General features: G+C 40.5%; 1 protein-coding gene across 1 annotated transcript in view; it reads right to left on the bottom strand.

Moving 5' to 3' along the window:
- ADAMTSL1 (ADAMTS like 1) overlaps positions 1 to 27512 on the bottom strand; it is a 689739-nt gene that overhangs the window by 189054 nt on the left and 473173 nt on the right. The window contains exon 7 of the mRNA XM_077816448.1: positions 14194 to 14430. Coding sequence (XP_077672574.1) covers positions 14194 to 14430 — 237 coding nt within the window. The remainder of the gene's footprint in view (positions 1 to 14193; positions 14431 to 27512) is intronic.

Here is a 27512-nt window from a genome sequence, read left to right as displayed (position 1 = left end):
AATCCTTCTGCCATCGAGTCCAGGTTCAGTTGGGCTGAAATAGCTATGGAGTATTGCCAAGGCATAGGGCCCCCAGGCAGATTATTCCCAACCATCTGTCATCAGGACTAACTACTGAAAAGTGTACCATTGGAGATGTAGTATGGCCAGAGTTTGGCCCATGAGGGAGAATGGGGCCATGAAGCACTTGAACTACAGCTCCCCTGAAGCCCCACGACTGCTCAGGTGGGCAGAGATTAATGTAGCCATGACTTGAACCAAAACACTTTTTGACATTTCTGAATGATAATATTGCATGATTTTCATTCCACAAAAAGTTTTGAAATTTCTACATTTAATCCATGACAAAAACAAATGCCAAAAAATTGGAGTTTCCCTTGGATGGAAATTCTGGTTTTTTATCAACTCTAGCCCTGACTTTCATAGATCTCAAGAGAACATAGGATATAGGGAGATGAAATCCCTGCCCATTTCACAAAGGGTGGGGTAAGGAAAACCTGCCTTCTCCCACCCAGATAGAGTGATGAAGTATAAACTTTGCAAGTTGGAATTCTTGGAGTTTCTAATCCCTTCAGCATGCTCTCACAGTGCTGGGACAATCTGTGCACTGCGATATGCTATAGCATAAAATGTCACAAGTAGCAATCATGCCGTTCATTTTGGGCCTGATCCCAAACCCATGGAAATCAACGCAAAGGCCATTACGTCAGTGAGTTTTGGATCAGGCCCTTATTTATTTGTATAGGCATTTCTATGGGGCTTATCGCTGTAGTACTTTTAATAGAATGAGACGCTTGAATACATCATGTCAAGCCTTGGAGGCACCCCAGACTTTGTATAATATAAGGAAGATGACAGCTACTTTGCACACCCTACAACGTTGGGGAAATCACCAGTTTGATCAACAATGGTGTTTGCTCTCTGCACAACAGATGTTACCAAGTGTGTCATCTTCTGACAGTGCACACCCTTAGCTGAGCTGACTTTTAACTCTCCTTTTGGGGTTAGTTAAGAAACAGCCCAACAAGAAAAAGCCAGAACAACAACAGCTCAGCCTTAGTTGGCTCAGACTGTATTGTTCTCTGGATGCATCACAATGGCTCTGCTCAGAGGTAAAGATTCAATATTGCATTTTAGGCTGAAGTCCCATACTTCGTGCTGCGTTGGATTCCTTCCCATCACCATATTTGACTGAACTGACAGCAAAATAAGCTGGAAGAGTTGGGATACTCCTGACATTTAGATACATACCTAAAAATATTTTTACAAGACACTACATGAGAAAAGAAGGCCATTGAGCTAACAACTGAGCTAACAATGAGCAAACTGCTTACGTGCAGTTTAAAGATCCCAAACGGAAGGTCTGAGAAGATGACTTGGAGCTGAGTGTATGTTGCCCTGGTGGACATGAACTCTGGCTCTGCTTAGCAGACTTTTCCAGGAATAAAACTGCACCAGCAATGACATGTTCTGGTTGAATCCTGCCTGCCTGCAAATGCCCTGGAGTAAGAAGTTTTCATAATCATTTCTTTTCAGCATTGAGAAATCTTGTGCAGGAAATAATATGATAAAAGTAAGCTTGCAAATCTAGCCAGTTATAAATAAATCTGCTTTTCAAAGACCCTCTCTACACTACAAATACAAACTGCTAAGACCCCATTAGCAACACTGTTGTCCCTAAGCTGGTTACAAATAAGGGGCCAAAGCCTTGATTTGTGTGAATTGTCATAGCTCAATTGAAGTCAATGGAGCTGTGACCATTTACAAACAGCTGAGGATCTGGCCCATGGGTTCAATTTGGATCTTAACCATGTTTTATAATAAAGCTGACATATTACGTGCCCTTGAACTTTTGTCTGGTTATGAAATAGGAGTAAGGTCCAAGTTACTCTGCAAACTCACACCATGTTTGTTACTGAGTTATGGGACCACTGAGTTGTATGCCTTATATTCCTGGTCATGGCTGCATCTGCAGTGCAGATATGCAGTCCACTTACATTCTGCATTTGCACTTCTTGCAGTCTCTCTCAATATTTTTAAAATATTTAAAAAATACAGCCTTAATATAGTAAGTATGAGAGCTGAATTTGGCTTGCAGAGCCTTTGTCTCAGATTATTAGTGGTGATGACGTCCAAGGACGAAAGAACCCTGTTTGCGATACAGATTCCAAGGTGAATTTGCAGAGTTAGCAGTAAGAAAACACACTTTTGATTTGTAAATCGAGTACAGTTTCTATAGAATTTGTTGCAAAACAAACACGGAACCCCACAAAGTCATTTCTATAATTACTTTTTAAAAATGAATTGCATTTTAATATTGCTGCCATATTTCTCTCCATCTTCCACTGTCACGATTATTATTCATTATTTGTATTATAGTTGCACCTAAGAGTCCCAGTCATGGACCTAGGGTCCCATTGTGGTAGACTCTGAACAAACACACCAGAAAGATGGTCCCTGCCCCAAAGAGTTTACAATCTAAGTTTGCTCTGCCTTTCTACCTATTATTTATTAATCCTTTGTTAAACCCAGACCATGACCTCAAGGAGCTGCATGCAGATGCCGGGGTCCACCTACCCAGACCATGCTGCAGAATCAAAGCCCAGGAGACAAAACAGCTACTGTTATAGCAGTAGGAAGAATGCTGTTGACATTCCCAGTGGTCAGAGAAGGAACCCATGGTGGCCATCATGCATCTTTGGTTCAAGTTACCCCATGTTTAGAGGCTTCACATTTACTAAGCAAACCTCAGCAAAGAGAAATACAAAAGGATACAAAGATGTAGCCTCCTTGTGAAACCACCCTTGATTTAAAGGAAAATCATCAGAGGTGACCCTTCCTATGTGAAAAATGTTGCCTTTTCAGGCTCAATCATTATTAGCAGAACATAGCCAACCTACCCATTGGGGCCAGTCCACAGACGAGGACAGAAGAGTCTGGGAACAGAAAGCCATAGCTGGTTAGCTCTCTGGTTACAAAGAAATCCAGAAGCTGTCACGTTCTATAATAGGCACTATTTAAACAGGAAACAGTCCCCAATGGCTTATAAGCAGAGGATGAGAGGAAAAAACTGCTATAGAAGAAAAAGGCTTCTGTAGTGTTTATTAACTCTTTTCCTTTATTTTACTTGGTTACTTTGTTCACAGTTTTTTTCTTTGTTTTGCTTCAGTTTGTTTCTGTGGACTCTACTTTGCCAGAGCAAAAATAAGTTTCTGGCCTTATCCCCTGGACACTCAGTAAAATCTGTGGGTTGCATTTTAGTGCTAGTGTTGACAAGTGAGAATGCAAGTGACTTTTTAAAAAAATAATAACTCGACTGTAGTAGATTCCTACTGAAATATTTATTGATTCCCTCTGTAGGAATCCTGCAGGTCCCTCCCTTGGATATTTAGCTCATTTAACTTTTTGAGGGGAAAAAGTTGCCAGGTTTTCCAGAAGAACAGGAAAATATTCCAGCAGAAGATCTAAGAATTATCTAGCACAGGACAGTTTAAGTTAAAACACAATGTCACAAGATGGTCAGGGCAACTCTGCACCAACATCCTCAGAAAAATGTGCTCTGAGAAGTTGAAAGTTATATAAAAAGTCTGCCCTCCAGTATCACTCTGGTCTCCCAGACTGTGAAGTATTATAATAGTGAGAGCATTTAATTTGCCCTTATTTCACATTACACTGAATGTGATTCTTTGTCAATGGTGATGACTTCATAGCATACTTGGATATCACCACTGATATCCCCTTTTCTCTTTGGCATACATGCTTTCTGTTTAAACACAGGGCTCTTTTGTTGATAGGAGCCAGTCTTCTGTCCTGATGATAATGTGGGTTCTGCTGGAGTACGTCGTTATTGACAGAGACAATGCCAATGCAGGCCTTTCTGATGCTGCAGTCCAACAAGCAACCTGTCTTCTTGAGGAACAAATTGCATCCACAGCTCACATACTTAGAGATCCCAGTTCACCAAGCCGTTAATAAAACTCCTTGTGCTGTATCATTAAGCAATATGGTATCACAGCCTAACCTCCATGTTGTACAGGAATAAGTGTGTGAAAAAGGAATGAGATTCTCAACTATTTCAGAGGACTATGGCCTAATCCTGGGAGCTTTGCCATCAACTTCAATGAGTACAATCAACCCTAGGTCCCTTTCTTTGGAGATTTTTAAAACTGCTGCTCATTACAGACATCTCAGTGCAGGTCACCACAGCATTCTGTACATGACTTTAAGTTCATTAAGAAAAGATAACTTCTGAGGAAAATAATCAGAGCACCTTCTTCCAGCTCAGCAGGGGTGACAGAAACATTTCTGACTCTATCATGACCCCAAGAGAACAGGTCTCACCTGGAGCTATCATTTTTTAAGCATCTCCCAATTCTTTTTTCTGAGTAGAAACTTCCCCAGGAATCCTCACAACACCAAATATTGCAACGTCTTTCCCTCCAGAAAAGGAAAGTGTGACATGTCTCTCTCTCTCTCTCTGAGGTGCTCTTCAGCGCTGTCCCTTGCAGCAGACATAGCTCTCACTTCTGAGCAACACAAAGTACTTGTTCTATTGAGTCACATGAATGCATTGCTGCTGCAATGCTGCCAATCCTGACTGGTTTAGGATGGGGAGATCTAAGCTCCGGGCCTGGAGAGAAGGGACCAAGCTAATGACTCAAATTCAGATTCTTCCACATGGCAGGGCCAACACGTCTCTTCGCTTTCTAGAGCGCCTATCCTCCTGCTAGCCCATACCACATGTATATTGGTAGCTGGCCCCATGATGGCTATATGTGCATGGCCCTGCCTGACGAGAACACCTGTTGTGCTCTCCGCTTCATTCCTTTAGGAACAGTGCTGAAATTGCACTGAGAAAAGGCAATTTCTCCATGACAGAATGATGATTGTAAACAACAAACTCAAAATTAAACTACCTTACACACAAAAGGTCTTTAGATGTGGATGAATGTAACGTGGAGAGTACTGGTCTAAGGATATGTCTAGACTCCAAGCTAGAGGCGTGATTCCCAGCTTGAGGAGAGCAATGAGCTGGTGTGCTACAAATAGAATGTAGCCGAGGCAGTGTGAGGGGTGAGATAAGCGCCCCAAGTGCATGCCCATCAGAGATGCTAGGCATGTACTCGAGGCAACTCATCCCTTCTGATGCCCAGGCCACTGCAGCTACACTCTGTTTTTAGCATGCAAGCTTGATGAGAGCTAACACAAATGCATCTCCTCGAGCTGGGAATCACCCCCTGTCCCCAGCTTCAAGTGTATCCTAAACATTCAAACGACAATTAGTGATTTTGGGTGCCTCAGTTTTCAGGTGCCCAAGCCAAGACAACATAAAAGCACCTGATTTTCAGAGGGTGGGTGCTCAGCACTTTCTGAAAATGAGGCCCCATTCAGATGTCTCAAGTTGGCAACTAAAATTCAAAGCAGCCCAAAATCATCAGTAACTTTTTGAAGATATAAGTCTGGGAGCCTACCACATACTTCAAGGGTCATGAAGCTATCATGATCAGCACAGGAGGATGTTATGCCAAGATAAAACTGATTAAAGACTGATCCCATCAGTAATGCCTTCTAAATTTTTGGGAAGGTAGCCACCCTGGTACTTAGGAACTACAGTAATGGGTGCAACCCAAATGTTAATGTTTCCATTTAAGAGGAAAAATTAAATTACCAAAAAAGGAGCCAAGGCAGCTGAATTACAGGAGACTGAAATCTCTGCAACATTTAACTAACTATGCTTTGTTTTCAATGCTTTCTTTCATTTCAGTCTGGGCTTCTGCACTACTTCTGTCATTGCCTTGAGAAAAGAAAGAAAATGTATCAACAGTAGCAGCTGGTACAGGGAAATCAAGTCCCTAAAAATTAACAGACATTGACAGCAGCCCAAATGCTGCTTGTTAGATAATTAACCAGAGTGTGTTTATTTCCAGTTCGCCATCAAAAGGCTTGTGATAATTGTTCCACTCCAGCCTTTCTCGCTATGGGAAGTGAAAAGCAATAACCCAAGTATGACAATCTCAGGGCTCAGTTACACTGAAACTTCAGTCTCACTTAGTTGTTATGGATAGTTAACATGCTGTATTTAATTATATGGACATCTGCCATGCCTGGTCAGAAAATAATGGTGATAAGTGTTTAACAGCACTTTGCTGAAGCACATAAGAATATTTGCTACAATCATAGCCAAGATTTTGCAGGGTGTGCAAGGGTAACAACAACAAAAGTGAAAAAAAAACACTGGTGAAAAATGCACTTACATAAAAAAGAAATCCTTGAAATGAATGGTACACACAGAACAAGAGAAAGAGAATGAAGAGAGGAAATAGAAAATAAAGCAGTCTGGAACTTTCAGTACTCTTATACAATTATAGACAATTGTATTTATTCTTCATGTGTTCTGTTTTTTTAAAAATTCTTATATCGCCCCAAATCTTACCACATTATCATTCAATCAATATATCATCTGAAGGGAAGCCATTTCTCCCATCTACTGAAACTAATCTTTTACTATTGGCGGATCTGGATTCCATTATCTAGGTAGTGGTACAACAACTTTGCCAAACATAATACTGGTAGTGTTATATGCTTCTTCAACTGTGATAAATTCTGAATTGCAATGAAATAATGCAAGAATATTAAACTGTAATACCTGATGTCAAACTGGCTGTATCTGTGATCAAATCCAAAGGATAGGACTGTCTACTCGAAACCTCCCACGATATATTTAGAGCTCAATGCGCCTGATGCCTTATTTTGGACTGGACTGGACTAACCATATTTTACAGACTAGCTGAGTGTTGAGTGTTCTTTTTAGCACAGCTAGTAAAATACTATTCCTCTATTTGCTTCAGAAAATCATTTCAGAGGACAACTGCGCTAAATCTTCCCTGAGTTTAGATGTTTATTAGTTGTTCCATTAAGACCAGTTTAACGCTCCTGAAGAATATTTTACATTGAAAGTGGATTAATTAGTTCTGAGAATGTCATGTACGTTTTTCCCCTCCCCCCGGAAAACAGAGCCAATGCCAGAAGAAGCAGACAACAGGGACATTGTACATAACAAAGCAATCCTAGCTTAGGTCAAAATTTTATGAATACACGCTGCGTCTGGCTTGTGCTACTACAAAACATACCACATAATATAGCCAAATGCAGATTGACAGATTAGCAGCTAAGAGGCCCAGGACTGGAGCAATCAATGGTGTTGCAAGTCAGGACTGAGGAACATTGGCAGAGTTTGATGGGAATCTTGCAAAGTCCCTGCTCACAAACTCAGACCTGCCCAGACTTTTGCCTGAAGCCAGAGCGTCTTACATTTGAAACTTGATGCCTCACATGCCAGCCTTGTCTAATTTCTCATTAGCCTCTTTTGTTAGCTGGATGAGCACAAGTCCATGGCGCCGGATGCGCTGCATCCGAGAGTGCTAAAGGAGTTCGTGGAGGTGATTGCAGAGCCATTGGCCATTATCTTTGAAAACTCACGGCGATCAGGGGAGGTCCCGGACGACTGGAAAAAGGCTAATGTAGTGCCCATCTTCAAAAAAGGGAAGGAGGAGGATCCTGGGAACTACAGGCCAGTCAGCCTCACCTCAGTCCCTGGAAAAATCATGGAGCAGGTCCTCAAGGAATCAATTCTGAATCACTTAGAGGAGAGGAAAGTGATCAGGAACAGTCAGCATGGGTTCACCAAGGGCAAGTCTTGCCTGACTAATCTAATTGCCTTCTATGACGAGATAACTGGCTCTGTGGATGAGGGGAAAACAATGGACGTGTTGTTCCTGGACTTTAGCAAAGCTCTGGACACGGTCTCCCACAGTATTCTTGCCAGTAAGTTAAAGAAGTATGGGCTGGATTAATGGACCATAAGGTGGCTAGAAAGCTGGCTAGATTGTCGGGCTCAACGGGTAGTGATCAATGGCTCCATGTCTAGTTGGCAGCCGGTATCAAGTGGAGTGCCCCAAGGGTCGGTCCTGGGGCCGGTTTTGTTCAATATCTTCATTAATGATCTGGAGGATGGTGTGGATTGCACCCTCAGCAAGTTTGCAGATGACACTAAACTGGGAGGAGAGGTAGATACGCTGGAGGGTAGGGATAGGATACAGAGGGACCTAGACAAATTAGAGGATTGGGCCAAAAGAAATCTGATGAGGTTCAACAAGGACAAGTGCAGAGTCCTGCACTTAGGATGGAAGAATGCCATGCACCACTACAGACTAGGGACCGAATGGCTTGGCAGCAGTTCTGCAGAAAAGGACCTAGGGGTTACAGTGGACGAGAAGCTGGATATGAGTGAACAGTGTGCCGTTATTGCCAAGAAGGCCAATGGCATTTTGGGCTGTATAAGTAGGGGCATTGCTAGCAGATCGAGGGATGTGATCGTTCCCCTCTGTTCGACATTGGTGAGGCCTCATCTGGAGTACTGTGTCCAGTTTTGGGCCCCACACTACAAGGAGGAGTGTGGAAAAATTGGAAAATGTCCAGCGGAGGGGAACAAAATGATTAGGGGACTGGAACACATGACTTATGAGGAAAGGCTGAGGGAACTGGGATTGTTTAGTCTTCAGAAGAGAAGAATGAGGGGGGATTTGATAGCTGCTTTCAACTACCTGAGAGGTGGTTCCAAAGAGGATGGATCTAGACTGTTCTCAGTGGTAGCAGATGACAGAACGAGGAGTAATGGTTCCAAATTGCAGTGGGGGAGGTTTAGGTTGGTTATTAGGAAAAACTTTTTCACTAGGAGGGTGGTGAAACACTGGAATGCGTTACCTAGGGAGGTGGTGGAATCTCCTTCCTTAGAAGTTTTTAAGGTCAGGCTTGACAAAGCCCTGGCTGGGATGATTTAGTTGGGGATTGGTCCTGCTTTGAGCAGGGGGTTGGACTAGATGACCTCCTGAGGTCCCTTCCAACCCTGATATTCTATGATTCTCTTGCTTGCCCAGTAACTCCCCTTCACCACCCACCTCCAACCCTGTATCTGCAGAAGTTATGTGCTGCTCCATTAATCAATTCCTCTCCCTACTCTCACAATGGGCACCCTATAGCGAGAAGCTGAATGTCCATCTGAAGAGCGTTCTATGGTCAGTGTTCCCCAAATTACTCTAGGTTCCCTTCTGATCCTGTGTTTCAGGAAAAACAGAATGTGCTGATGATGGATTCCCTGATAGGAAGGGGTCTGTAGGAGGGTATAGGAGGGTAGCACTCTTACCCTGACAGCAAGAAAGCAGGCAGCTACTAACAAGGGAAGAAACAAATACACATCTACCGCGAGCCTCTGGTTGGAACCGGACAGCTCTTTGAATTTTGGGTCTAATTCTGCACTTTGGTCTACACTATGAGCCAAATGCTGCCCATGGTTACACCAGGGTAAACGTGGACTAATTTCATTGACTTGAACAACAGGCAAGACTGTTAGCATCAAGCAGGTGTTTGTCAATGGACACAAAATCATAGATTAGAGTGGAATTGTTCCAGACTCATAGCAGTGTAACTGAAGGCAGAACTTGGCCTCATGCATCTTCCTTGATTCCTTGTGATATTTTATAAAATTAAGCAGTTGTTTTCTGCCTGCTTGTGTGTGTACCAATCTACCTACATTCTTCCATATCCAAACATGCACCTCTTCATGTCTGTATGTACATTAGTGACACTCCAAAAAGAAGCAGAGTACTAACAGGTTGCAATTCTTCATATGGTCGATTTTTTGTAAGTGAGATCAGAATCTGTTTCATATGCATCGGTTTATAGCTAACAGACTTTTGACAGAATAACTTACATGCTTGCACCTCTTCAAATATTTAGTTAACAGGGAGCTATCTGCCTACATGTGTTTCAAAGTCTGATCCTTTAACCTGAAAAAGTTGGAAGTTTCAGAATGGGACTTCATTTAATGTCAAGACTGTCATCACAAATGGAGATAGATAAACCTCCCAACAACCTGGAGCCTCACAGATACTGAGTATAACACTGATTCACATACTTAGTCTTGGGCTGAGTTATCAAGAAGACTATTTGTGGAGTTAGCAAAAGTAGGAGACAAAGTGAAACAGAGGGAGAATAATGTGTGAGGGTTATGAAAACAGGAGGGACAAGCAAAGGGAAAACAGTGAAAATAGAAAAGGCGAGCAATGAAGCAGCAGCATTTCCCTGCTCACCAGAAGCAGAGCGAAATCCAAGGTTTTTGGTGTAAGAGAAAACAGGGAAATGCTAGAAAGAAACTGGTCACTGTGTGACAGGATATAAGTTTTGTTTTTATTTTTTAAAAGTCTTAGTAACTTTCATGGACTATTGTTATGTGTACGCATCAATCAGAGAGGCCATGCTCCTCTCGGCTTCTGTGCTACAGACATCTGGCACTAACTTATGGTACATGTAGGCTGGGATTACGAGGGAAAGGAGAACTCCATAAACAGGCAGTTGATTGTTTGGATAACCAAGGAAAATGCTGCATCAGTTACAATGGGGACAACAGATAAGAACTAAGTCCACAAACTACAGAAATTTACTGAATGAATGCAGAGAGAATATGTAAATAAAAAACTATACATGAAACAGTTCAAGAACTTATAGATTGTTACTGAAGAAAACAACAATTCTACATGCAGTGCAGTGTTACTGAACACTGACTGGGGCCCAGACACTACTTGGGGCCTCTTGGTGCTACCATAATACAAATAGTGCAGGAACACCCCCATGTGAACCTTACAAACTTCCTTTGGAATACTGCCCTTGCAGGAGATCAATTTGGAGTGGGGAAACAGTAGAGGAGGGCGAGTATGAGACTTGCAAACTCTTCCAATCCTGGGGATCTGTGGGAAAAGGAAGCTGCAGAAATTGAATACTTATTAAAAGGGATTAACAGTCGATTTAAAAATCACACTTCTGCCTGCAAAATGTTCACCCTATTACTGCTTGCTAGAAGATTTACTACAGCTTACTGGAACTGAAAGAGGTTATAGAAAAAAAATATTCCACTGCATTTTCAGTTTGGTTCCTTTCAGCATATAAGAACATTTTTCATTCTTTTCTTCTGAACAGATAGTCACTCTTCCACAATCTTTGCGTGGACCCTTCACACAGCAACTAGGGAGAGAAAACCATTTTAAAATGCAGGAAAATATGTTTGTAAAACCACAAAAATTGGGCAGGGAGGACTCATGGGCAGGTGTAAGACCTGAAACTACTTTAAATTCATTAAAAAAAAAAGATTGTGAGCTGATGGTATGTACCTTTAAGTCTGCTTTCACGTTAGGTGTGAGTTGCATAAAACAAAGTGACAATATAAGTGCTTTAACAAATGCTCAGAGTAGTTGGCTCACCCTCTTTGTTGCTGCTGGTGATGACGATGATTGAAGTATGATGAAAAATGGCAACCTTGATTTCAAATAAGTGTAATATGATATTTTATAAGAAAAGCAGAATGAAAGAACAAAGAGCCCTGTTATACAACTTAACCATTCAGCAGCCAAAGGAGAAGTTTCCACTTATATTCAAATTCCCGTGTATTTTTTATTTTTTCATGCAGAATATTCTCTTTTTGAAAAAATACATAGCTAAACTGCTTTCATATCAGTTTACTTTGCTGTAGCTTATGCCTTTCTAATGCCAGGAGATCTTGATCCTTTGACATAGACTGAAAATTGAAAGTTATCAGTTATCATGACTCTAGCTAGAGTGACTGTTTCTGAAAGCAATTAGCAACTTCATTTCTCCATCAGCTCACAAGCAAAGTGTCAAAGGTAGCTACTGAATCAGAGATGGGAAGGCACCAACGATATCTGCACACAGTAGAGTCAGTGGATTTCTGATGTTCATTATGTTGGTGTAATTAAGAATCATTGGTGGAACAGAGATCAGAATGTAGCCTGTGATGCCAGGAAATCAAGATGGACCCATTAGTAACTCAAGATACTAAAGGGAGAGCTTCCAACAGCCTTTTGAGGAAAATCATTTTCACCCTCCCAAAGCCCAGATATATAGACTAGAAATAGGAAGAGCTGAAGTTAAAAAAGAAAAGGGACAGTTTTAAATTTCTCCCATCTTTTTAGTGTGCCAAGGCTCCACTTTCAGCAAGTTTGTAGCCCTCCAGACACTTTCTATTATAAAAACTACAATACTGATCCTGTAAACACATACCTAACTTTACTCATGTGAACAGTTCCATTGACTTCAGTTCAAGTACTCATATGGGTTAAAGTTTACGGTTTGCAGAATGGGGGTCTAAACTAAGAACTGCTCAGTATTTCAGATCTGAATTTTATGACAGGAAAATGAGTTGAAGATAGAGACAAGAAACAGCTGCTAAAAGGCAAGATGAGCTTCTAGAAGATTGGAGGAAAGAGAAGGGGTTCAAATACTCCAGAAAACCAAAGAAAAAAGGAGATTTTAAATGGTTAGAAATAACAACAAACAGGAAGGGTGGGATTTTCAAAAGTCCTCAGTGTTGACCAAACATTGCTCCAACGGGGGTCAACAGCAAAACTCCCAGCAGCAATAGGCCACTGTGGAGCGCTTTTGAAAACCCCACCCTAAGTGTATTCTAAATATTAAGGAAAGTCTGTTTACAACATTATTCACACGATTCCTATCCTTCCACTAGAATCTGCCTTTTGTATCGATGGACATGTTGCATGACAACACACTAAAGCCACAATTAACAAATAGAGTTATGGAGGATAGGCAAGGTAGGATTCTTAAACTTCTACTACTGATAAGAATGTACACTGTCATCGAGGTTTATGTGAAACTTCCATTTGCTTTAATGGGTATTGTACATCAGAACAAAGGCAAGATATGGCCCTTATGTGTTAGCAAATCGTTGCATATTGTAATCAAAGGGATCTGAAAAAGAAAAAGGGGGATACTGCGTATCTTGTAGGACTCCCTAAACAGCAGAGCCATCCTCTCTGCTTGCTACCATAGAAAGAAATAGTTAAAAGTGAAAAGGAAGCATTCACTGAATCAGCAACAACAACTAAATGGTACATTTCTCACACACACACCCGCCACGTTGTAAATAAAGAGAACGTACGCATCTCTTCAATAACATCTAAATGTTCTCCTAATGAGTCTAGGATTCCTGATAAAGCTGCTTCTAATTCCATAACACTACATATGATGCTAGTTTTGCTTATTCCGGATATAGTCAGAAGTCTGTGTTGATTTTATGCTAAACTGGTGGGTGGTCATATGTACAGCAAAAATGTCAACTTGCTTGTAATACTTATTACAAAAATCCTCATAAATATGACACTTAGCTACTGGGATCTCTAAACCTCTCAGCAATATGAAAAATAAGGGATAAAAACCAAAAATATATATCTTAAATTCTTTATGGAGCATCTTGAGAAGGAAATTAACAAATCCACACTCGCCAGTGGGGGGCAGAGAACACCACCTTCTACTTAGGGAATGATAGTGAGTCACACACAACGAAAGCTAACTCTTTATTCCTGACATTATTACCTTTGGGAACAGCTTGTAGACACATGATATGCCACAGACTGACCCCAGTCACATACACGAAGAAAGTCATCTAGCTGGGCTGGAAATTTGACACATATAGCTTATTGTTGGATCCACTGGAAAAAATGTACCATTTCTATAAAAGCCCATAGCTATCTTAATGTCACTGACACCAATGCAGAATTGTTACTAAGACTCATTAATCTTAGTAGCAATGTTTATATGCTTTATAAAGTGCACACATTTTTCTGTGTGCTATGTTGTTTCTATATTGTTTGTGACTTATAGAGAGAATAATTTGAACAGCAATATTCCAGGGCGGATTAATTTCCTCAATCTTGGGAAGTTCTAAAATATAGCAAAATATTAAATTGTTCCTTTTTAGGATATTTTTTCAATAGGATCAGCTACTATAGCTAAATGTATAAAATGCTGAACCATAACCACATTTTTTTCAGGTGAAAAGAAGGGAAAGTCATCACCCCCAACCCTGAAAAAAAGAAAAGAAAAAAAGAAAAATCCCTTTGTTTCATGAACCAGCCCATCTCTTCCTATAGTAGTTTACAGAAAGCATATTAAAATGATTGTGAAAATAGAAATACATAAAAAGAAAACTCTACAGCTGTGCAAATAAAGAGGGGGGTGGAGGAGGAGAGGAACAAGGAGTGAGTGACAGCCAGATATTCAGGAAAAGAATCATTACTACACTTGCTAGAATAAGAACTCCCTGCTTACTTGGCACAAGCCGCTAATGCACATATCCAGTGACTCAGTGTAGCATCGCGTGCCGTCAAGAACCTTGGGAGCCAGTTCCACAACAAGGGTTGTCCCTTTGGCCTGGCACTTCAGTGAACATGGGTTGTCAGGGTCATTCGAGACAGGAAGCCATTCATAAAACTGTCCCTGGTACTTGACATCGTTATGAGCAGAACACTGCTGGGCCCGAAAATCACCGGCTTCTGGAGGGCAGTCCTGAAGAGGAGAAAAGGGAGAGAAAAAGAGGTCAGCTCCAAAGGGGCTAATTACATCCTTGTCAAAGGATGCACAGCTGGCAGCACTGGAGTAACACACTTAGATGTAGGAGTTTTTCACTTAGGCACACACACTGGTCAAAGTATTCCTTGCCATTTTATCTGTCAGTAGTTCACCAGACTACTATGCATTCAGGCGGTTACTGTAGCAATACTGAAAAACATCAAGGCCACTGGGAAATATGTTTTAGCATAGGACAGACATGTGCTTGTCTTACCCATAAGACTTATCAGTCATGAAACGTTCTTATTAACTTTAAAACTACCTACACACATGAATCTTTAGTGAACTTTTCTTTTTCCTTTGGGGAAAAAAAAATCACAAATTACTCAATTCAAATGTTTGTTTGTATAAGCATTCCTAACTAGCTCCCCCCTCCCCACCCCCCAGTGACCTAAATCAGTCAGTGAAGCAACAAGAGCCAGAAAAATGCTACGTATATTTGTATTACTTCAACCTGACTAATACAGGCACAGATTTCACAATCCACAGAATCAGCAATTTTTTTAGGTTTTGCTGTACAAATGTTAAAAACAAAATCCTTTGTTAAGCTCTCTATGAAGGTTTCTGAAACATTTTGGGTGCAGGCATAAATGCCCTAATTTGCAATAAATTATGTGATAAGGACTGCTAGCTGCTGACTATTCAGACCACCCAGTACAGATTTCACTTATTGGTGAATACAGATCTTATTTGAACTGCTCTCTCTGAGATAACAGTTGAATGCTTTCCATAGACAGAGATATTGTATCAGTATTGCTAAGCCTTAGCATTCAAAAATATTGAGTTGAGTCTCGTGAAATCATGAGATTCACTTGAAATCATGAGATTTCTAAAAATTGTAAAATTTGGGTTCTTTCTATTTATCATCTGCTTTTTGATCCCTTAGGGTTCACATTTTTAAGCTTTTCTCTGCAACCAGAGGGCTAAAAACTCCTCTTTTTATTAAATGGAAACAAAGAGTCTTGAATAATCACATGATTTCAGGCAGTGGGTCTACAGGTCAAACACTAAATTTCACAAGAACTGTGATAAAATAGCAAGAGTTTGCAATGCTGCTGCATTAGGATTTCAGTGGCCCTTGAGTCCTCCCTAACTCATCCTGTTTCTGCAGTCAAGGCTATTCTTCTTGGTGTTTGTTTAAGTGCTTGTTCAATGTTATATCCGTTACGTCCTTTATTTGGAGGCTATGTCTTTTATCTACTAAGGAGTATAAAAATGGACCTTGGTCTTGATTCAGTAGATCTTTAGCATATCTAACTACAATGACCCTAGTACTCACAAAATTCTACGGTATCCTTATTAGCTTCCTGTATATCTAGTCTTGCCTTGAAGTAAACCTCTTCTCTGATGGAGATTCCAACATTTCTTGACAGCTTTGTCCAAAGAAAAGCCTTCCTGCTATTTAGCCAAAATGTGTCCTCTCTGTTTTATACCATCACTCCCAGTTTGTTGTGCTAGCTATTTACAATACTTCCCTTGCACTTCCATTTGTTAACTCCTTGCTGGTATTTTTAAACAGTTCCAATTGCTACATTGTTCGGTAGGAAAGGTATAGTCATTGTGAGTGTTGCAGGTAAATTTTAAAACTTAAAATCTTTATGGCTTGTATTGATCAGGTTCTAAGAAATAGTATTTCTTACTTGGCAAGCTTTCAGATTGCTCTTGTCAGCAAACTGGGAGACATTTTTTATTGGTGCACTCAGGCTGCACAGAAAACAAATATTCTGTTTTGTGAAAAAATGCAATGTTTTGACATTTGTTTTTGTTCCACTTTGGAACTAGAACTAAAACTAGACCTTGCAAAAAAAAAAAGTGTTAAAAAACAAGTAAGAACAGCCAATGGCCCTGTGTTTATGGCACTTACCTGGGATGTAGGACATCTGGGTTCAAGATCCTGCTCCGCCTGATTCAGAGTAGGTTCAATCTCTCCTGTTGGAGCTATTCCACTTTGTATAAATAATTAACTATTCATTGGGCCAGAAAGAAAGACTGACACAATAGCCAAGTGGTTAGCGCACTTGCCTAGGAATCCTGCAAAGCCGGGATTTGAGCCTTAGTCTCCCATATACCATGCCCACACTGGGAGGGGATGGAAGTCTTCCATGCTTAGAGTGTGAAATGAATGGTGTTCCCACAGCATACCACAGACAATAGCACAACTTTATGACAGTTGGAGGAGTGGTGGGAAAAGGGACTTTGGCTGCCCCCTACTCTAGAGTAATGTACATCCAAGTTCTAAATGATCCTCAATCACCCTCTCCCTGTAAGTGTAGGGGATGAGGACAAAGTGGGTCTACTGCAGAACTCAGACAACACGCAATTTCTGTTAATCCATAATGGAAGAATACAAGAACACATACTGTTATGTCAGGATGCATTTATTTTCCATTCTAAAAAAAACCCTGTAAATTTTATACACAAGTTAGTTGTGCCCTTCCTCATGCTTCTGGCAAACTGCCAATGAGGCTCTGCTTGGGGCAAAGTTTGGGCACCCTTTACACAGACCGAACAGAACAGATTCACATTATAGGTCCAGTTCTGCCTACATAGATGTGTATCTGCAGACAGAATTGGGCCTTTGTTATGCTTTTAAGCAAAGGTGAACAAGGCAATCAAAGTTTGATCCAAGATCTGGTTTAACTATGTGTTCACTAACTAAGGAAGGGACAATCTGTGGCCTCACTTCCTGCCACAAAAACTTACAGTGCATATCCCTCTGAATTTTCCTGTCCATAAGTGGGGAGAGTCAGGTCTAATAGCTTGGCTTATGCTTTAGCTCACAGAGCCAAGCCAGAACTCTTGTTTGGTTCTAGCTTGGCTCTGCCTTCAAAACTTCCTGGCTTGTACAGCTTTATTTTTATAAAGACAAAAGGCCCAATAAAGTGCACAACATGGAGAGTTCATAATCCTTCTTTGTACACGTTTCACTACATTTGTTTATTTGGGTTTTATTTTTAAATCAAATAAATAAAAATACATAGTCAACATAACAAGCTCTCAGGACATTGCAGGTGACCAAGACCAAATGTTAACTACTTACAGTCTTTGATCTCCCTGATCAAAATATAACAATGGATTTAAATAGCAGAGCTAGTTTTTAAAAGACGTTTTCATGGGAAACTTCAAGCCATTCAAAGAATAAATGTAAGCACCCATACATATACTGCATAAGCATACACATACTGGAACGCACATGCAAAAGAGGGTGAGAATTTGACCCTATTGTGCAGAGAACCAGTACAAGCCATATACGCCACTTCTTTCCCATTAATGCCCTAAGTCTGGCACTAAACATGTTTGAAGGCCTTGTTTGACCCTCTTCGTTGGGCTTGGGGTGAATTTTACTGCCATGTACGTACACACACACACACACACACACGTTTCTTTTGTGATTCTGCTTGGAAATGTAACCAATTAGTATCTTTTTACTTCCAAAGGGAGACCATTACGAAAAGTAACAGCCCAAATTCTTTCTTCCATTATATGGGGTACAATGAGGACACATGGAGTGAAAGTCAGTACAAAATTTGGCTCATTTTGTTTTCCCCTCATGTCCATACGTTGGGTTTTTCCTGGTAAGTATTATTATTTGTTGTTTGTATTATGGTAGAGGGCAGAGCCTCATTGTGTTGGGCGTTGTGCAACCATTTAATTAAAGACAGAATACAGTCCCTGCCCCCAAGACCTTAGAGGCTAAAAATTGGTATTGTAGCTGCTGAATGAGCAAGCAAGACCAAGTCGTGATATTTGGCCATGTTTGTTCCACCCTGTAAAATGTGATTTACTTCTAAACAATTATTACAACTTCATATAAGACAATAAGCTTTCTTTTCTTGTCTGTCACAATCTCCCTGCACCTCACTTTTTAAAATTTAAATGTCCGACCAGCAGGTTTTCAGTCAGCAGGAACCATAGGGTCTGATTTCATGCTTTCCCACTTCTGAAAATGCTTTGCACCAATGATTTTCTAAAAAAAGTGAAGGTCAGCTGTTGCAACTGGATGGGGTTGGAAGAGCTGGAAGATCCTCAGCTAGTGTAAACTGGCTTAGCTCCATTGCATCCCTGCAGCATCACACGGTTTTATACCGGCTAAGTATCTAGCCCTGGAAGAGTAACCTGCCAAACTGACTGAACCTGAGACGGGAGTTACTCTAGCTTAAGCACTACATTCAAATTTTAATATTTTTTAGTAAAGATGGCTGTGGGTTTGTGTAGAAATAGGGCATAAAGGCCTTTCCTGGAGAATCAGAAAGAGCTGGATAAGATGGAAAGATTCATTCAACTTAAGTCTCTTTTCAGCTGCTTTCCCCTCCCTCTTCATTAAGGCTTCTCAGGGCAGGCAAAAGTCTAGTGAGTTTAAAAAAAAAAAAAAAAGGCATAGGCTCCTGAATTAACTTTGCCTAGAATCACTCTGCTAGGTATAGAAGGCTGTTTCATGATCATCAACATGCAAAGGTTTGTGGAACATTTCTGACCAATGGTGTCAGTGCAGGATGTCTATAAACTCAGTTCATCCAGTCAGGTCGAGAATGTCTCCATCCCTGTGAAAACAGACTTCACTTTAAAGATGATCAGAAATCCCTTAGGTCTATGAAACCTACTATTTTAAAATAAACACAGAAGTTTCATCCTCATCTCTTACGCACCTAATCCTGACTGCATTATTAAGGCTTTATTCACTCCCTCCCCTCCAAATTGTTTTTTTAACCTGACCTCTTATTTGCCCCTATTGTAATTCATAAGGTCCGTGGAGTTCTGCCATAGTTGAATCCCATTCAAAACACTTTCTATTAATCAACGAGCCAGTGGAAAAGATAAGATGAATCCCAGATGTCCCTTGATGGCGATAGGTAGATCAGATTACATGGGACAAAAGAGGGTCAGGCTTTTTAAAGTTTACTTAGTGGGTGAAATGTAAAAGATCATATCTAGGCTGTTATAAGGTGGAAGCAGTTGTGGAGTCTTTAAAACAGTTTACAGTATAGATACTTGTATATTTTCAGAGGCCAAGAGAGATTTACTGTAGATTGAGCTTTTCCTTTCCACAAAAAACGGCTAACAACTGGACTATTCTGTGTAGCATCTGACATAACAGTTTATTGAATCAGTTCCATGGCATATGTGCTGTAGTTTGACTCCACAGTCAAATCCTGAGGTCCTCCTGCAGTGGGAGCTGGTCTGAGTAAAGACTGAGTAAGCACCTGAGAGTATGTCTACACAGCCTGCAGTAGTGAGCTTCCGAGCGCAGGCTGACACACATGAGCTAGCAGGGCTCACACGAGTAGTCTAAAAACAGCTACGTAGATAGTGCTTTGAAGTTGCAGCTCGGGCTGGAGCATGGGCTCTGAAACCTAGGAAGGGGGTGGGCTTCTCCACACCTATTTTTAGAGTGCCAGAATGAGCCTTGTTAGCCCAAGACAATCAACCCGGGCTGGGAGGCTTGTGGCCTGCCGCAGGTTCCACAGACATACAGTACTTGGAGATGCAAGCAATGGGAGAAGAATCCGCTGCAATAGGGGAGATTTTCTATAAACGTAGGACTAACATTACAGAGCTCTCACTACTGCTTAGCTCACTACTATTTTTCCCTCTGTACTATTCTCATTATTTTGCATAGCATCTTTGGGATTACACAACCTTAAGTTTGTTTGAGCCTTCCATAAAAAGTCTTTAAAAAGAGAGAAATTCATTGCATGATGTAATCCAAAGAAAGAAAGACTTTGACCCCAAAGTGAGGGGCATTTTTTAAAAAATAAGGTCAGGTTTACACCTATATTCTCTTTTGTTTGTTAAAAGCAAACTATCTAGAGGCTTTATCCCCACACTCTGTTCACATTGACATCACCAGCAAAATGCCCTGTGATGTAGTGGAACCTTCACTGGTCCCTAATGCCTTGTCTATACTGGGGGGGGTTTTTGCACTGGTGTAGCTACTCTAATTCAAGTGCAAATTCCTAGGGCCTGAATATCCATTGTCCTGCCCCTTCTGTTGACTTTCATGGGACTTATGCACACGTTTAAGTGCTTTGCTGAACTGGGGCCTATATGGCAAACTTTCAGTGAGAACCACAGCAGAACTGCATCATCTAAAGAAGACGACAGCAATGTAGAATAAATAAATACTTACGAATAAATGAGGAACTGTCAACAGAAGCTTTTATTCTATACCAAACTCCAAGCTCTGTGTCACCACACAGTGACAGCACAACTAAGATAACCAGCCAAATAATGACTAAAGTCAGCCATTACTCACATAAACCCACTAGGATTACATGGGTCTTATGTCAGGGTAGGATTTTGCTCTGAGAAGGCAAAGCTATGGTCACATATTTCTAGTTATCTTCAGAATAAATACACTTCCACTGCCTTTCCGAAGTTCATCCCTCAATGAACCCACTGAACTGAATACTATCAAAGCAGTTTCCAAGGAGGTTTGTTATCAGAGCTAGTTTGTGTTGTTTCTAATTGTAATTTTCATTTTCCAAAACCCAAAATACAATGAACATTTTTGCTTTATCTTTTCTAATTGAAATTGTTTCATTTCTGTTTTCAAAATGCAAACCAAAACACAATGTTCAGTTCAAAATGAAAATTTTGTTTCACACGTTTTTTGTTGAATAATTTAAAATGCTATCGAAACTGAACAGGTTTTGTGAAAAAGTTTGAACTGGATGAAACAGTTTTTCCAAAAAACAAACATTTTCAGTAGAAAGGTTTTGACTTGTGATATGAGTTTTGTAGCTGGGATAGTACTATATTGTGCACTAAGCATTTGGAGTTTATCTATATAGAGACCTAGTGCACGGCAAGCTGGGGTGTAAAATCTATGCTCTTACACTGTATACACCGCATTTTAAAACCTATGGCAATGAGTATCAGAGCCTGGGTCTACAGCACTAGGAACAGCAGTATAGACATCTGGGCTCAGGCTGTGCAGCCGGAAGCGGGGGAAGCTTTGGATCCCATGCTTCAGCCCGAGCCACAACACTGACACAACTGTTTTTAGCATCGTAGTGCGAGTCCAAGCCTGTAGACCCAGGCTCTGAGACTCACTGCAGTAGGTTTTAAAATTCAGTGTAGACATACCCTAAATATCCATGTGGACCATGCTGCCATGTGCTAAAAGTTCCATAGTGCACTTTGATCTACTGCTGTTTCAGAGGGACAAGAACAGATTATCAAAGTGTTTCTAAATATGGGTAAAAAAATGTTTTCCAGGGGGGCAGTACTTTGTTTGTAGACTTCTAAATTTATTTCATTTCCAGTGCTGCTTATTTGTACACAGTGGTAATTCAACAGTTTTCCAAAGAAACATGAATCACTTCTGTTATCAAGTGAGATCAGGACATTAGTATGTACTTTACAGATGTACAGTAACTTGGTTTGTAAGCAGCACTGCAGATACCCCACAAAAGTCAACAGTAGCTCAACAGCACATACATTGGGAGGCTTTGTCTTTCTGCTAGCAGAAGCACCTGAAGAACAAGTTGATTAAGAATTCCCAAATTATCACAACATTGAGATCATATATGAAGACTGCTTTTCAAAGTCTAAGGGGAGTTTTTTTCCCCCCGTGATACATAGTACAGCACAACATTCAACTTCTAATACTCAATGAGGAGCTTGTGGCTGACTACTTGAGGTCAAACCCAAAAAGTCACGCATAAAAATTCAAAAAAATTAATGAAGATCTTGAGAAAATTGTCTATCCAATTCTCTGACACAACCTTTAATTCAGGTTTCAGAGTGGTAGCCGTGTTAGTCTGTATCAGCAAAAAGGACGAGGAGAACTTGTGGCACCTTAGAGACTAACACATTAATTTGGGCATAACTCTCTAAGAAGAGTTTGCCTCTACCTATTACGAAAATGCTCACAACTGTAAGTTATGGTATAAATGTAGGTAGCATGCTGTCAAACTGAACTGCTCTGGGGTGTGTGTGTGTGTGTTTCAGGGGTTGGGATGGTGGGAATCTGGGGACACTTTTCTCATACTTCACTGAAATAGAGTAATTAAATGTGCAGTAAAGAATCACTGATTTGATACAGATTTGTATCAAATCACCTATCGTAGACTCTCTCATTTGTTATTTCATGTTAGCTGAAGAAGAACAGTGGATTGCAAGCTGCATTTGCTTTGGGCTCTTGCTGAATAGCACAGCTATGTTGAGAAACAATATTCTGTCCAGCTGCAGAGCGATCTTCAATATGCCACTCTGGACACTTTGTGGTCTGAAGGGTGTATGATAGAATAATATACTACAGAAAATGGAAATTCAAGGGTTTGAAATGAAAGACTTACCAGAAAAACTGAAAATGAATCCTATTAAATTATCCAGATCAATTATAGTCTGATCAGAATCCTAAAATGCCACTTGTGTAGAGGGGGCAGAGAAGAACACCTGCAGTGGTCCCCCTAGTCTGCCCTGCCAATCTTCTTGATGTATTTATTTAGGATAAAGCCTTCCTTAAAAAACAATGGTTGTGCAGGATCACAGTTATTTTGCTAGATGACAGGGAAACACAAATTCAGACCTTAAAGCATCTATCATTACAATAACATAGTTAATGGCACTTGTTCACTAACAAAGAAATAATTCTTAGGCAGTTACTATGAAAATAACTTCTGAAAATGGACATGTCCAGAGGAAAAACACAAACCAAACTCCTTCCACAATAAGGGATGTAGTCATAATAAGTGGTCTGAGTGCAGGAGAACTGTCATTTAAAACATAATTCAGTTCCTACTCTGGGAGTTTAAGTAAACTTGGTGTTAATAAAGAGATTCAAGTTGGCTTATGGTTACCTTCTTTACATGAGCAAATTTGCGCATGTTGGCAGCCTAGTCAAGTGCCTTACAGAATCATCCAAGTGAAGGAAAATGCCTACGTTTGTAACAAAGCCCCAACCTAGGTGGTTTTGTTACAAAAGATTTTATTGATATGCCAGCCACAGGAAAGTGGAAAAACTACACACTGCTAAACACCTGAACAGATCTGACATTCCCTCCGGCAAGGACAGTGCTGCCCACAAGTGCAAGCCAGTACAACCTGTCTGAGAACATTGCACATCCCTTACAGGTCTGATATTTTGAAGTGTAACTATGTAACAACATTGCCCCTTTAAAAAAAAAAAAGACGAGAGCGGTGTTGATGCTTGTTCACACAAAAGGATCACATGGTGGTAAGAAGCAGGAAGGGAGGAAGTCTGTATGAGAGTCAGAAGGTGGTGTAATCAAATAAATAGACTCAGATTACAAGGCCAGAAGGGATAACTGTGATTATCTAGTCCAATCTGCTGCCTAAACTGGCCACAGAACTTCCCCAAAATAATTCCTTTAATAAAATCCAATCTTGATTTAAAAATCATCAGTGATGGTGACTCCACAACATGTTCCAATGGTTAACTACTCTCTGTTAAAAAATGTACGTGTAGTGTTGTAGCCAAGCAGAGAAGGTGAGATTTAGGGGGAAGTGGTTATGGGCAATGCTCAGAAGGTTTGGTGGTTTGGTTTGAACTAACATCCTTGGGTCTGTATAATTGTTCAACCTTGGGTCTGTATAATTGATCTAAAAGGTATTACAAATATAGGCATTCTTGTGAGATTTCTGGCATGTGCTTGTTTTCATTTGAGGAAAACACCACAAGAGCCTTATTTGTGGTGTTCGAATGGCCGGGAAAGATTCTTCAGTGTGTTATAACATACTGGCATGCTCGTGGGAAGGTGGAACAGGGTGGAATGTCAAACCTGCTCAAGTGCTCATCACTGTTTCTGTCTAGAACCAAGAAGCAGTGTATCAAAATGAAAAGTATTTGTGACAAATCTGAACATTTCAACTGTGCAAAAATGTTTGAATGTTGGGGACATCAGATGTTTGGGTCAGACAGAGAAAGCAGGGTGAAAGTTTGGTGACGGAGAGGCAGACAGAAAGGGTGACCAGGAGGTTGGATGATGGCCTTGACATGATAAATAGGAGAGAATCCGGTAGCTGAGAAATAGACTGAAGGAAAGAAAAGGCACAACTCATCAGCTCAAAAGAAAAAAAATCCATCTATAATCTGCCCACAATGCAGCATTGCAGAAGAATCCGGCTCCAGAAATTCCACCTAGAGTGAGAGTCCCTTTTTAAAATGTTTATTTTTTCATACCATAAGACGTATAATTATCAAAACATGTTTTTATTGCATTCAGAATAATTTTCTAAAGAAAACCAACTGGCTTCCCCCACCCCACCCGAATTTCTACAATGGTTGGAATCATATTTGGAATCAATATTAGTGTTTATATAAAAATGTTTCTAAAGTAATTAAGAACCCAAATCATCTTCAGAGTCTTTCATTCCTACTTTCAATATTTACACATGTGGCTTCATATTCATAATATTTCCAGTTTCTGATGGACATAAGGCAGTGTAACTGGTAAGCGTGCCAAATCAGATGTGTTCCTTTACAGGACTGCTCAAAAGCTTCCTAGACAACAGTGTCAACCTCTCTCACAGCCCCCAGCTGTGACTGGGGCTCTCAGAAGAATAATACAGGTCACTGAAGAAATAGATGCACTTCTCTATCCTCTTTCCTCTCCTCTCCCTTTTCCCGTTCTACATTTCCCCCCTGTAATCTAATTTCAGGATGAATTAAAAACAGCTGTGGCAAAAATCCCACAAATGATAATGTCTGTGAAAATGTGTTCATTGCCAAACTCCAAGAAGTACAGTTCCAGTTCTCTAATTTCATCCCCTCAAATAAAGAGTTTGCTTTTAGCATTTATAACTGCCCTTCTCCAAGAGAGGACAGTCATATAAACAAAGGCACATGAGCTCTGAGAGATAACTACAAATAAAAAGACTGGCTAATTTTATGTCCAGTTATACCACTAGTGCAGAAGTTATCCATGCTAACGTAGTGGTAATTGAAGCTCATGCATAAGTTGATCCCTCCAATAATCAGAAAGGAATTTTTCCATATGTAAAAGAATGAAGAAGTGGCTAGATTCATTATGGATTTTGAAAACCCTTGCTAGAGGCAGAATGTTCATCCAGGATGGTACCTTCTCTGTTTTCCAGGTTTTTATGGAACAAAGTTTCGAAGCTGGATACTTGAGATTTGTGAGCAAAAATGCACATCCAACTGTGTCTCTACATTCTTGTACCTGGATACATAAGTAAGTAGCCATTTGCAGGACCAGTTATTGCATTTGCATGTATACTCATGATAATTGAGCATGCAAATACAGAGGGCATAGGTCAAAAGAAACATATGACTCTTACTATTCTCAAAGACATTAGGGATATCCTACTACCAGAGCTACATAGGGAATACATCTCAACCTGTTAAAAGAAAAGGAGTACTTGTGGCACCTTAGAGACTAACTAATTTATTTGAGCATAAGCTTTCGTGAGCTACAGCCCACTTCATCAGATGCATCCGATGAAGTGAGCTGTAGCTCACGAAAGCTTATGCTCAAATAAATTGGTTAGTCTCTAAGGTGCCACAAGGACTCCTTTTCTATCTGGAAACTGTTTCTTGTTAATCAAGTATGCTAAGTATTCCAGTCAGATGCTAGGACCATCCAGATGACCAAAAGCATGCACAGTGGAGGTCTGAGTACACTAAGGTCTGAATCTAGAAGGTCTAATTAGGTTTATTTCAAATAGGTTTTTGCAGTGCTTGCACTATCTGTTTATTGACAATAAGTGAACAATGGAGCAACATTCAGCATTGCACCTTCTTCAGAATAAGTTCATGTTAGAGTCACACAGTAGGGGTGAGATCCAGGCCCTACCAAAATCAAAAGCAAAACTCTCATTGACTTCAGTAGGGTCTGGATTTCACACCAGGAGTTTAAGTTTTGGCTAATTGATGTTGGATAATCAAGTGAATTTTACATTACTAACGTGAGCAGAAGTTTGGAGCCAATATTGTTAAGTATTAGGTAAGTCAAGATATTTCTTCTAGGCAAAACTACAGGAGCTTTTATTCTAAAGAGAAACCATCCAGGTCCACAGGCCCAAAACTGAACCTAACCTAAAAATAACCTTTACAAAAAAACCAAAAACCCCTGTGTCTTGGAAAATCAGCTCAGCAACTCCAAAACACAGGGTTATAATCTACATGAAATCACAGCTTCTCAGAAGGGTGATCCAGCAACAGCAAACCCATGCAGAGCAGGATCCTTGTACATTTCACTTCTCTCTCTGCTTACAGGAGCCAACCAGGCAGGGAGGAGGGCTGACACCATATGCATGCACTTCAAAACCAAACTAAAGCCGGTGGGTCTAATTTTAGGCCTATCAGCCTCGACAGTGTCTCTTCCCTTTGTTCCATGTCATATTCCGTGGAGCTACAGCTATGTGGCTTGACTGACACAAATTAACCTTCCTGCTCTCCTCAGTCCTGGTGTAGTGTAAGTGCCTCACAGTTGGAAAACAGCCCATGAAGCAGCAGGCAGGCTTATTTACTGAGGACTCAAGTTGTTGTCAGTTAGTGCAGCACATGTCTAGACTGAAGGAAGATTTCAGTGACCCAAAGAAAACCCCCCGGAGTAGCACAATTTTTGACTGAAGCAGAAGTGAAAGTCAAAGGGACAATAATTCTCTCTGCATGGTGATGCTAGAGCTGTGCAGAAATGACCAATTCTTTGAATTGTGCTCTGTGAAAAACATGAGCCAAATCCAGAGTAATTTACTCAGTTTTTTACCCTGCTGTTTCTGAGACATAGCTCCCATTGAGAGGCCTCTCCATCTGGCCCTGTGAGGTGTGAAAATTTGACCGAATGCATGACTGGCTTTAATTTAGATTTTTACCAGTGAAATTCTTGCTGACCCATGTAATCTGGGAATTTTTACAATTTTTAGCATAATACAAGACTTTCCACATTATAGTCCACCAGTGTAAACAGCTCTTTGTTCTGCCGAGAAGAGAAGTTAGAGATGCTTATTTTATTGTATTGAAAACTGCATTTCACCACCAGGTATAGCTGAAAACCTTTAGAATGGCAGACAATGGCAAAATTTAATAGGTG

The sequence above is a fragment of the Eretmochelys imbricata genome, chromosome 5 (genome assembly GCF_965152235.1).
Source record: "Eretmochelys imbricata isolate rEreImb1 chromosome 5, rEreImb1.hap1, whole genome shotgun sequence".
NCBI classification, from domain to species: Eukaryota; Metazoa; Chordata; order Testudines; family Cheloniidae; genus Eretmochelys; species Eretmochelys imbricata.
Note: the sequence above shows the minus strand (reverse complement) of the source record. Positions and strands in the feature narration are given on the sequence as shown.